General features: G+C 42.2%; 1 protein-coding gene across 1 annotated transcript; it reads right to left on the bottom strand.

The window, feature by feature from the left end:
- Window positions 1–267: 267 nt before the first annotated feature.
- LOC136665677 (zinc finger protein 850-like) lies at window positions 268–11,992 on the bottom strand. Its single transcript, XM_066643345.1, has 4 exons — window positions 11,882–11,992; window positions 10,394–11,313; window positions 5,946–6,419; window positions 268–2,528 (listed from the first exon to the last, which is right to left on the bottom strand). The coding sequence occupies exons 2-4, from the start codon at window positions 11,206–11,208 to the stop codon at window positions 1,436–1,438; spliced, it is 2,382 nt and encodes a 793-aa protein (XP_066499442.1). The 5' UTR covers window positions 11,209–11,313; window positions 11,882–11,992; the 3' UTR covers window positions 268–1,435.
- Window positions 11,993–12,597: the final 605 nt, after the last annotated feature.

The following is a 12,597-nucleotide window of genomic DNA, read 5'->3' as shown; positions in this document are numbered from 1 at the left end:
ATTTACTGAACTCTTTTCATGTTTTATTCCTGTCGTTGTTATTGTAGTCATGTTTATTGTTGTTTTATTATTATTTATGATCTCCTTGATTCACATTTATGAAATGTTAGGTGCTAATGTGCTCTTTTCGCTCCTCTACAGTGTTGCTGTAACACGACTTTCCCTCTGTGGTCAGTAAAATGGTCCATCTATTCTACATCATTTATATCTGTGATTCTGCGTAGGCTCTGGACCCACCGCCACCGTGACCCCACCGCGGCGTTTACAGACAATAAATAAACGAATGAATGTTTCCAGCAGCACTCCTTGGAATTGGAGACTATCCTCACGCTCCACAGTACGACTGATAAACCGTGTGTTAATACAGTGGTGTAAGAAAGTATATAACAATCAAAGCCTTTATTTGCATTTTCTCTGGAGTGTTTCAGCAGACAATGAGCACATTTGGAAAATTAGACGTGCAGCACTTCATATCTCTTCACATATTAACATCACACACACACACACACACACACACACACAAGAAGCACTGGCTCAAGGGGCTGTGTATGTGAGGATTTGAGGAAAGATAAACTCAGTGTTACGGTGATGTAGATGACGACAGCAGAACGTTACACAAACAAACCCAACGTCACTTTACACACAAACACTGACAGAGAAATCATTTTTAAAGAAGGTGTAATTGACTTGATTCAGACGGTAATTATAAAGCTCCACGCTGAGGGTTCATGACGGAGGAGAGTGTAAACAAGTTTAAAAAGTGCATCTCCGTGTGGTGACTGCTGTAAAAGTCTATTACAGAAGATTAGATCTTGACCCTGAGACCTTGAGAAATCTAGGTCACGTTTTTAACTCCAACTGCGGCGACGCTGAGGAAGAGGATGGAGTACTGAGGCTTTCATTCGTTCAGATTTGACCTCAGATACAATTTATACACAATTCAATGGCAAATCTAACCCTCAGTCCCCCACCACGCCACGCCTCACCTCACAGTCAGTCAGGTACACGCTTAAAAATCATGGTTCTAAACGGCACCAAAAAGACTTCTTCTGTTGGGACGGTGTCAACCTTTTTACAGCAGAGGAACCGTTTTTGGTGCCGTACAGAACCCTTCTCTAAAAGGTGCCGTATAGAACCATCTACAGCACATTCTCCATCGACCTGAAGAATACCTTCATGATGCAGAAGGTTCTTCAAGTGTTCAGGGTTCTTCACAGAACCATAATTTTATGGGGTACTTTTTGAACCGATTGATAGTTTTTTTTATACTAAGACCACACCTACATCTCAAACAATCTTCTGCACTTTCCTACTGCATTTATTCACCTGCGAAGTCCAAGTGTCTGAAGGTATTCCCTCATTGTGTGCATCGTTCCTGCTTCTATTCTGGGTAAATGCACTTTTTATTATTATTATTGTCAGATGTCCCACTTCCTCACTCTGAACACGGATGCCGTTTTCCTCCGGCGTGACTACGCCAGTGTCTCTGGAGAGAAATCTGATGAGTAAAGCTCCTCTCACACTCGGAGCACTGATAGGGTTTCTCCCCCGTGTGAATGCGCTGGTGTGTTTGGAGATTACTCTGGGTGGTGAAACTCTTCCCACACTCTGAACACGGATACGGTTTCTCTCCTGTGTGAACGAGCTGGTGTCTTTGGAGATTACTGAGTTGAATAAAACCCTTCCCACACTCGGAGCACTGATACGGTCTCTCCCCCGTGTGAATGCGCTGGTGTGTTTGGAGATTAGTCTGTCTGGTGAAACACTGCCCACACACTGAACAGTGATACGGCTTCTCCCCCGTGTGAATGCGCTGGTGTTTCTGTAGATCACTCAGTTGAGTAAAGCTCTTCCCACACTCGGAACAGTAGTAGGGCTTCTCTCCAGAGTGAACGCGCTGGTGATGTTTGAGAGAAATCATGTGAGTAAAGCTCTTCCCACACTCTGAGCACAGATAGGGTTTCTCCCCAGTGTGAACGCGCTGGTGGTCTCTGAGAGAAACGTGGTGTGTAAAGCGTTTGCCACACTCCGAACACAGATACGGTTTCTCTCCCGTGTGAACGCGCTGGTGTCTCAGGAGATAACTGTGTCGTGTAAAACTCTTGTCACAGTCTGAGCAGTGATACGGTTTCTCTCCTGTGTGAACGCGCCGATGTCTTTGGAGACTACTCCGTAAAGTAAAACACTTCCCGCACTCTGAACAGGAGTAACGTTTCTCTCCCGTGTGAACGCGCCGGTGAGTTTGGAGGTTACTCCGTTGAGTAAATTTTTTCCCACACTCCGAGCACTGGAACGGTTTCTCTCCCGTGTGAACGCGCCGGTGTCTGTGGACGTCATGCAGCTGATTGAAACGCTTCCCACACTCTGAACAGGAATAGGGCTTTTCTGCAGTGTGTTTTTGAAGGTCACTCCTTTGAATAAAGGTCTTCTCACAATCTGAGGAGTAATACTCGTTGTCTCCAGCGTGAATGCACTGGTGGTGTTTGAGATTAAAGCTCTTCCCACAGTTTGAACAGTCGTACATTGTCCTATCGTCTATAACGTTAAGGGTTTGTTTGTCAGATGTGTTAGTGTCCTCAGAATTGGAGCTTCCATAGTCCACACACACATCTAATCTCTCCTGGTTTCAACGTGGTAATACTTTCCTCTTCACACTGTGACTTGATGTGATTGCTGAGGTAAAGTAGAATGGTGGACAGTAGGAGACTTGCAAAGAGTCACTGAAAGAAAAAAGTAAAAGGGAGACAAATGTAAAGTGAGTAAAGTGTGTGTGTGTGTGAGTGGGGGGGGGGGGGGTGAAGCAGAATAGAACAGTGTAACAGGGTCTACACGTTAAAGACTAAAATTCAACTGAGAAGAAAAACAAATCCCTCAATAATAAACTACAGGAGAAATAATTGGTTATTAAAGTCCTCAGTAATAAACTACAGAAGTGTTATTAAAGCTCTCCTCCGTCAGAAGGTTTATTTCCTCCCTGGAGCTGAATAAACGGCACTATTTCACCGTCCTCCACTCAACTCTAAACATTATTATCTCCCAGAGTCACAGCTAAGAGCTAACATTAGCCTCCTGAGCTCAGTGTGGACACAGCTCCCACATTTCCCCCCATTCTCCACCTTCCTTTCAGAGAGAGAAGCTGTCCGCCCCCGTTTCTGAGAGAGAGACAGTTACAGACACAGTGTAAACAGTGGGGAACAGTCTCACACACATCTTTACCTTCAGTAAAAACAGACCCTCATTTATCTCCAACACACAAAGCCCCCAGCACTGCGGCAAAATAAAAGTCCCCATAAACAAAGGAAAACAGTCCGCTCAAATAAATCAGTCCCTCGGATAAACACCGAATAAACTTTAATACGACATCATATAATACATTTGTGAAGTCGTTATTGTGAGGTGATAAACCGAGAATTTCTAACGTGAAGATACGTCACATAGACGAATTATAATAAAGAAATAAATATATTTAAAAACAAGAGCAAGTCCTAAATCTTCATAACACTTTTCTCCAGTTAATCTCTATTTATTTTGGAATGTAATTGTAGTTCAGCAGAATGTTTCGTCGTTACATTTAGTTTGTGACTAAATAAAACTAGTTTAGAGTTCTGATGATATTTTTTACATTTATTAGAAATAAAACAGAAAAACGGGCTGATGCTAGCAGTTTTCACAAATAGGTGCTTTAGTATTTTAATTTTTTTCTTTACATTTTTTAAAACATTTTAACATTCCATAATTACATTAACTCAATTTAAAATTTGGGTGCTTTTTTTTCTTTTTTCCATGTCTCTCTATTATACCTGAGGTGGAAACAGTCAGATCGATTACAGACAGTGTAGCCGTCCCCAACATTCAGACTGTAACTCAGTGAGAATCTTAGTAAAGTTCTAATTTATCAGTTTGAGTAATGAGCTTTAGGGCCTTAAAATAATAACATTACAAACAAAAAACGAACTATTGCAACAAAATCAATGTTATATGAATATGAACTATATTCAGTGAAATATATTCATTCATTCATTGTCTGTAACCCTTATCCAGTTCAGGGTCACGGTGGGTCCAGAGCCTACCTGGAATCATTGGGCGCAAGGTGGGAATACACCCTGGAGGGGGCGCCAGTCCTTCACAGGGCAACACACACTCACACCTATGGAAATTTTGAGTCGCCAATCCACCTACCAACGTGTGTTTTTAGACTGTGGGAGGAAACCGGAGCACCCGGAGGAAACGCACGCAGACACAGAGAAAACACACCACACTCCTCACAGACAGTCACCCGGAGGAAACCCACGCAGACACAGAGAGAACACACCACACTCCTCACAGACAGTCACCCGGAGCGGGACTAGAACCCACAACCTCCAGGTCCCCGGAGCTGTGTGACTGCGACCCCACCGTGCCGCCCAATATATTCATTATATATTAATAATATTAAAGGCTTGTTTCATTTGTAACACCATGGTTTATTGTACATCTAATAATTTACAACTAAACCACCTCCAGAGCCACTCTCCACTGTACTTCACTGTGGAGAAACCACTCATGAAATGAACGTATTCTGTGTAACTGCACACTGATGTTTTTATCGTTTTAAAACATGACGATTTTATTGTGAACGATACGATACGGAACAGTCCTAACGAGGACTTCATACATTTAGATTTGACAGCAGTTAAAGGCTTGTACTATTCACATAAAAACTGTCATTTCATCCACGGTCTCCATTCACACAATTCATTCTTAGATCTAAAGTCACACGTCAGTGGGTGGCTCCCTGGCATCTTCTAAACGTACACCCAAGCTTTCTGTAAATAACTCAGCAGAGAGGGAACACAGCCCGGGCCTTTCAGTCAACCTTTATTTTCACTCCAGAGAAACACAGAGGGAAGCCCTCTTTTCAAACAAAGCTGAGGATGTACAGTGCAGGGGCCTAAGGGGAAACTAAAACGAACCTTCAGAAATATTGCAGATTAATACATTATTAAACAAACCTTAATATAAAAATGAACGAGTGACTGAATTATAGAAAATTAAAAATGAAAAAGAATGAATGAAAACTACAGATAAAAAGATCAATCAAGTCAAATTAATAAAGCAATAATTAGATTAAAGAATAAAGAATTTAAAAATGAATGTCATGAAAGTTACTGATGTAAATGTAAAGGAGAAAGGACAGAACAATACAATTAAATAAAAACAAACTAAAAGTGAAATAAATAAATGGAGGAAAAGAGAATTGAAAAGAGAACTGTCGCTCACTGGTGCACTGCAATAAAAGGCTTATGTTCCCAGTTTTTGGACAAATTTGTACCTCTTCACACATCAACACCACACACACAGCTCAGGAACCGGGGAAATGTGGATTTCACAAAACGCCAAATCAGCGTTCGACAGATGAAGATATGACAACAGCAGACCTGTCCTTCCAGTTCTGTTTGAGTAGCACCTTCACCACCACCACCTGGACTCATCCACCATCACGGCGTCCGTCTCCAGGCCTCGGAAAACATCAGAGTCTTCCGCTTGTTTGAAATGTCCAGAGAAAATATTAAAGACACTCTTCTGAATGTTGAGTACAATTACACACTTCTACCACAGAGGGCGCCACATCCTAAAAGTAGTACAATGCATCTTTAAATAAAATGTAGCTACTTCTTTGAATGGTGTGCCACAATATAGTAATTAAACAAGCTCTTTTTATTGCTCATTATCAACTACACACACTCTGGTATTTATAGAGTTAACAAAGCCCAACCCTGCCCTCAGTAAAACTGAATATCAATCAGCGGGACGTCACTCTACGACTTTCTTAATGCGTTTATTGTAGTTCCAGTCCAAAGGCCCGAGGGCACTCTCACGCGCTGTAGTGTGGTTTTCTCGAGTTCTGTTTGAACGCGTCGACGTTTCCGTTAACGTTCCGCTGTTAGTCGCCCCACGTGTACAGCTCCTCTCCTACGTGGATGCGCTGGTGTCGCTGGAGAGAAATCTGATGAGTGAAACTATTCCCGCACTCGGAGCACTGATACGGCTTCTCTCCGGTGTGAATGCGCTGGTGTCGCTGGAGAGAAATGTGATGAGTGAAGCACTTCCCACAGTCCGAACACAGGTACGGTTTCTCCCCCGTGTGAATGCGCTGGTGCGTCTGGAGAGAGCTCTGTCTCGTGAAACTCTTCCCGCACACAGAACAGGAAAAGGGTTTCTCCCCGGTGTGAATGCGCTGGTGTGTTTGAAGGTTGCACCGTAGGGTAAAACTCTTCTCACACTCCGGACAGGAATACGGCTTCTCTCCGGTGTGAATGCGCTCGTGTTTCTGGAGGTCGCTCAGCTGAATGAACGTCTTCTCGCACTCGGAACAGTAGTAGCGCCTCTCTGCGTTGTGAATGCGCTGGTGTTGCTTGAGATTACTCTGCTGACTAAAGCTCTTCCCACAGTCCGAGCACTCAAACACTTTCCCGTCGTCTGTGTTCTTCTGCTTTTCTTTGCCAGACGCGTCAGCGCTGGGAGCTGCTGAGGATGTTTCGGGTGAAATTGAGTTTTCACTCTCGGTGTCCTCACGTTTTATCTCGCTAGCTTTCAACATTGTGGCGTTTTGCCCTCGGTGATGTTGACTGATGTATCTGTGGAAGCAGTGTAAAGCTGGACACCAGGAGCTGGAGAAGACTTCAACGGGACTTTATTCTTTTACTGGAAAAGAAAAAGAAAACAAAGTAGTTAATGATTCTGCTGCTGGCGTTTGTTCTTTATTTATATGGTTATGGTGCGTATCTATAAACACACTACTCTGGTTTCCAGCTTCGCCGCACACGGACTGAGATTACTCTAAATAATGTACAGAAGATGGTGGAGAGAGTTGTAAGGAGATAGTTTGGTTTTTCAAGTTAAATAAAAGGTTTAAGCGCATTATAAAACATTTCTGGAAAAGTAGTTTACACAAATGAAATGAATCCTCACAGTACAGAAAAAGCACTACATTATCGTCTGAGCAGAGCTATGGATCTCTGCTGCTTGGTTTTAGTGCAGCGTTTGAAGACCCTGATCACACCACAGCTGAGATTAACTGGGTGGGGATGTGGCTGTCACACTTGTTGGGTTTAGATCTGATAACAGTCTGGAAGTGTAAACAGCATCTGTACTTACAAAATAAAACAGGTACCACATGGTTTTGTTTCAAAATAAATTGTTGCGTTCATATTCTCTGTCTCAGCAAATATCTTTATACTTTTAGACAAAAACTACAAACATTATTAATAAAGTAGATGTGTAGAATAAATTCACATAATATTTACATGAAAGATTTAATTTGGTTTGTTGAGTTTTACTGAACTAGGAAATTAAATTTCGCTGAGGTCACGTGACGTCTATTTGTTAAATTCAGAATATTCAATTCAGCAGAAGTGTGTAAAGGGCGTGTCGCTTATTTCAACTCAATTTCAAAACCAACCAGGAATTGTCACAGCAAGCACCAACACATAATAACATTGACATTCCACGACTGCGCAGCTCTTATTAAAGTGTAGTGCTCGTGATACAAACACCAGAAATTAAAATGTAACTTAATACCCACGGCCTGTTGGGTGGGTATCAGTCTAACAATAGACCACACGTGCTGCTGCTAGCCATCTGTTTCCCACCAGTCTGTTAGTTTAGCAGTACGTTAGCATCTGTGGTCTCTGATTAGCTTAACACAGCAAAATCAAGCCTTTAACAGACCTGTCCTGCTGGGCTCAGTCTGGTTATTTACACATCTTCAGTGCTGTCTTCAGAAGTGGTTTTCCTCGTCTTCGACCCAATGTCTCACTCCAGACGAGACTGCAGCACAACTGTAGGAGGAAAGCAGACAGGTTTATAGCACATTTAGACATGGTTTACCTTTTCATTTTTTGCTGGAGTCTCTTTAAAAAGCTGCAGTGAAACTCCTGACTACATCCACCTCAGGAACTGAAGTGTACCACTCTGTTTACTAATGAACTACAGGAGGGGAATAAAGGGTTATTAAATCCCTCACTAATAAACTACAGGAGAATAAAGGTTTATTAAAGCCCTCAATAATAAACTACAGAAGTGTTATTAAAGCTCTCCTCCGTCAGAGGGTTTATTTCCTCCCTGGAGCTGAATAAACGGCACTATTTCACCGTCCTCCACTCAACTCTAAACATTATTATCTCCCAGAGTCACAGCTAAGAGCTAACATTAGCCTCCTGAGCTCAGTGTGGACACAGCTCCCACATTTCCCCCCATTCTCCACCTTCCTTTCAGAGAGAGAAGCTGTCCGCCCCCGTTTCTGAGAGAGAGACAGTTACAGACACAGTGTAAACAGTGGGGAACAGTCTCACACACATCTTTACCTTCAGTAAAAACAGACCCTCATTTATCTCCAACACACAAAGCCCTCAGCACAGTCACACACTCACTGCGGCAAAATAAAAGTCCCTACACCTCCCAGAGTTATCGCAGCCACTCGCTGTGGCAAAATAAAAGTATCCGAAGCACAGAGATAGTGGCAAAATAAAAGTCCCAATACCCGAGAATCAGTCTTTGTGTAAATAAATAAATAAACCAGGTTCAAAACGGGAAACTAGACAAAATTGAAAATACTGATTCTTCTGTTGGTTTAAAACGAGTAAAACTTGAACATTTTCTGATCATAGATAATAAAAACACAAATCAGCTGGTTTCCTATTTTATTTATTTAAAAATCAAGAAAATCTAAATAAATTTCCGTGTTCTCATTTCCAAACTAAAGTCAAATGACTACAGGAAACAAAAAAAAAAAAGAATATTTAGTTGTCCACCAGTTACCTTTTAGTGCTCCAAGATTACTGCCATTCCATAGTGTGGTCAAACTAGGAGGACATTACACAACGGCTGGAGAAAGACCCCAAACAGAACCTGGATTAATTCAGTCCATTTCTCATTCACGACACCGCTCCCAACATCTAACAGCTCGTCAGAACTGACCACGAGTCACAGATTTTAGCAGTAAACACTTTCCCTGTGCAGGCTGCTGAATGTAGCTCTCAGTAACAGGTTGTTTTAGTAAAATGGCTGATGGCTCTTTGAGTGAAAGAAAAATTCTTTTGGATAATGTTTATTTAAACTGCAGTCACATTAAATGACACTTCTATCATCTTTTGGACCTCATGGTAAATTGATGCTAGGTCAGGAGCAGGTTACATTTTGTTCATTCCCTCAAAGATTTGAAGACTATGAACATTTAAACAAATCATTTGTGGGAAAAAAAGTGTGTTTCATTAACAACATTACACTTTTATTCTGCTCACTTTTAATTAAACAAGGCGTATAGAGATTAAGTATAGACCAAATTCAGGGTTTAATCCACTCCCTGCGTCAGTATTAAACTCTAATATCTAATACTGTCAATGTGTCAAAATAAAAGCTTCTACACCGTCCAGGCATCTGACCCAATGTGGACCAGGAAAGAGCATTAAAACTAATCACTGTGAGGTTTGGGCTACATTTGGGAAAGAGGTGAACACCAAACACTACAGCTTTGTCAGCTGATGTATTCAGTGTCTCAGTAAGTCAAATAAATAAATAAATAAATAACACTCTGATTTACTTGGCAAAAATAAAAGTATCTAAAAGAAAAGGAAAAAAAACACATTATAATAAAGTCAGCCATTATATGATGTAACTTTATTTAGGTCCCAGTTAAAGACGTGTGTAAACCAGACACAAAGGTCCTGATGGTCTTGTTTGGGTTTCTGTAGATGTGAAGCAAGGACTGGCGCCCCCTCCAGGGTGTATTCCCGCCATGCGCCCAATGATTCCGGGGTAGGCTCTGGACCCACCGTGACCCTGAACTGGATAAGGGTTACAGATAATGAATGGATGGATGGATGGATAGATGTGAAGCTCTCCTAAAAGCTGTAGGTGGAAGTTACTCTGCTGGTATTATTATTATTATTATTATTATTTTAACTTTATTCACTTATGAGATAACGATGTGAATTCCCCTTTCGCGGGACCTTTCCTGCATGCATTTCAATCTGTATTCACCTTAGTGCTCAGTCATCAGATTCATTCATTGGGGGAAGGGTTTGAATAACAGCCCATGTTCCTAAATATATTTACTACAATTACACATTCCCACCACAGGGGTCTCCAATTCCCCAAAGTAGCAAAATGCAGCTTTAATTTGTTACAGTGGCGTTTGAAAATGTGTGACCCCTTTAGAATTGTCTATATTTAATCGACATAAACACAGAAAAATAGTTCAAAACAAACAAAACTCCCGCTCTGCACAACTACCCACTAAACAACACATCACAATAACGTCTTCCTGAACGTATTCATGCAGAGCGTGTGGAGGCATTACATCTGCTCTGTGTGAATGCAGTGATGTTTCCGGAGAGTGCTCTGATGAGTGAACCTCTTCCCACAGTCTGAACAGGAATACGGCTTCTCTCCCGTGTGAATGCGCTGGTGAACGTGGAGAGAATGCTGAATAGTGAAACTCTTCCAACACTCAGAACAAAAATAAGGTTTCTCTCCTGTGTGAATACGCTGATGAACTTGGAGAGAACTCTTTAAAGTAAAACCCTTCCCACAGTCTAAGCAGTGATACGGTCTGTCGCTCGTGTGAACGCGCTGGTGCATCTGGAGAAAACGCTGTAAAGCAAAGCTCTTTCCACAGTCTGAGCACTGATACGGTTTCTCTCCCGTGTGAATGAGCTGGTGTCGTTGTAGATGACACTGTTGAGTAAAACTCTTGCCACACTCCGAGCACCGATACGGTTTCTCTCCGGTGTGAATTCGCCGGTGCCTTTGGAGTGAAATCAGATGAGAAAAGCTCTTCCCACACTCTGAGCACTGATACGGCTTCTCTCCCGTGTGAACGTGCTGGTGTCTTTTGAGAGTACTCTGTTTGGAAAAACGTCGCCCGCACTCAGAACAGGGATACGGTTTCTCTCCGGTGTGAATGCGCTGGTGCACTTGGAGATGAATCTTCTGAGAAAAACTCTTCCCACACTCCGAACACCGATGCGGTTTCTCTCCGGTGTGGATCCGTCGGTGTCTGTGGAGGGCACGCACGTCACAAAAACCCTTCCCACACTCTGAACACTCGTGTTTTCTCTTAGTGTCTGCACGCGAACGTGTTCGTCTACCAGACTCATCCGTGCGGAGAGCAGCCGAGGATGTTCCACACTCGTTATCCTCACATTTAATCTTTCCTGATCCCAACATTGCGATATGTTCCTCTTTGAGGTGTTACCTGAAGGGTTTGTGGATCAGACGTTTCTCTTGGGCACCAGCAGCAGGAGAAGACTTGTTTAGGAACATCTCTTTTCACTGGAAGTGGGGAAAAAAAGGAGGGAAATGCAGGTTAAGTAAGTAACAGAACAGTTTATTTTCTCTGACAGTTCCCTGAGAGTGAGGTCTCAGCACCTAGAGTTCCTCATGTATAAATCAGTCAGAATACGTTAGAAATAGATTACATTTTCTGTATCTTATTTATTCATGAATAATAAAGAGAAAAAAGTCATTTTTGATTCTTGTGCATTAAATCACATAATATTCACTCACTAATAAACTACAGAAGGAGAAGTACAGGGTTATTAAAGCTCTCACTAATAAAACACAGAGGTAAAAGGGTTTACAGAGTGTTTATTTCCTCCCTGGAGCTGAATAAACGGCACTATTTCACCGTCCTCCACTCAACTCTAAACATTATTATCTCCCAGAGTCACAGCTAAGAGCTAACATTAGCCTCCTGAGCTCAGTGTGGACACAGCTCCCACATTTCCCCCCATTCTCCACCTTCCTTTCAGAGAGAGAAGCTGTCCGCCCCCGTTTCTGAGAGAGAGACAGTTACAGACACAGTGTAAACAGTGGGGAACAGTCTCACACACATCTTTACCTTCAGTAAAAACAGACCCTCATTTATCTCCAACACACAAAGCCCCCAGCGCTTAATAAATAAATAAACATAAGCAACGTAAAAGACCCCACATCTCAGCCGCTCACTGCTACAAAATAAAAGTCATCTGATTCGGTCTCTGTGCAGATGTTTATATCTAAATACGTTTATAGGATCGTGCAGATTTTGGATATTCGAATTTATTTTTAAACAGGGGAAGAGGAAATTTGCAACAATATATTTACTGACATTAAAAACACAGCGCCCCTGAACTCAATAATCTAGGGAGACCGGGGGGGCGTTGTGTGCTTAGCTGAACATATGTGTGCTTTTAGGTCTTTTACACATTTATTTTCTACACAAAACATGGGAATTTCTTTTTTAATTCATCCGAGAACTTACATTTACGTTTCGGCATAGCTGCTCGAAATGAGGGTAGGTACCTGAGCTCTGCCTGAGGTAAATAAGGACTACAGACGTGCAGACTGACCAATTAAAGGTTGTCGACCAATAACGGTAGCTCTACAGTCAGACCGTCCAATCAGAAGATTTTAGGCTACTTCACCACGCTCCCTTCTCACTCAAGCGAACCAATCGGGGTAGGGGAGGGCGGGACTAGTTTGTGAACGAATCTTCTCGAAGTTCTATGTGAGCTCTAAAAAAACAACATCCCGGAGGTTTGTGAAATTACGGCCGGACATTTTTTTAAGACTAAA

The sequence above is a fragment of the Hoplias malabaricus genome, chromosome 14 (genome assembly GCF_029633855.1).
Source record: "Hoplias malabaricus isolate fHopMal1 chromosome 14, fHopMal1.hap1, whole genome shotgun sequence".
Taxonomy (NCBI): Eukaryota; Metazoa; Chordata; class Actinopteri; order Characiformes; family Erythrinidae; genus Hoplias; species Hoplias malabaricus.
The sequence above is the reverse complement of the archived record's forward strand: the minus strand, read 5'-3'. Positions and strand labels throughout refer to the sequence as shown.

Excerpts from the sequence above, each read along its gene's own strand:
- LOC136665677 (XM_066643345.1), bottom strand. The coding sequence starts at position 11,208 with ATGTTGGGATCAGGAAAGATTAAATGTGAGGATAACGAGTGTGGAACA. Across the intron at positions 6,420-10,393 it reads TGTTCAGACTGTGGGAAGAG|CTTTAGTCAGCAGAGTAATC; the intron begins GTTCACTCATCA and ends CTGTGGGAAGAG. Across the intron at positions 2,529-5,945 it reads CGCATCCACGTAGGAGAGGA|GACAATGTACGACTGTTCAA; the intron begins GCTGTACACGTG and ends TATAGACGATAG.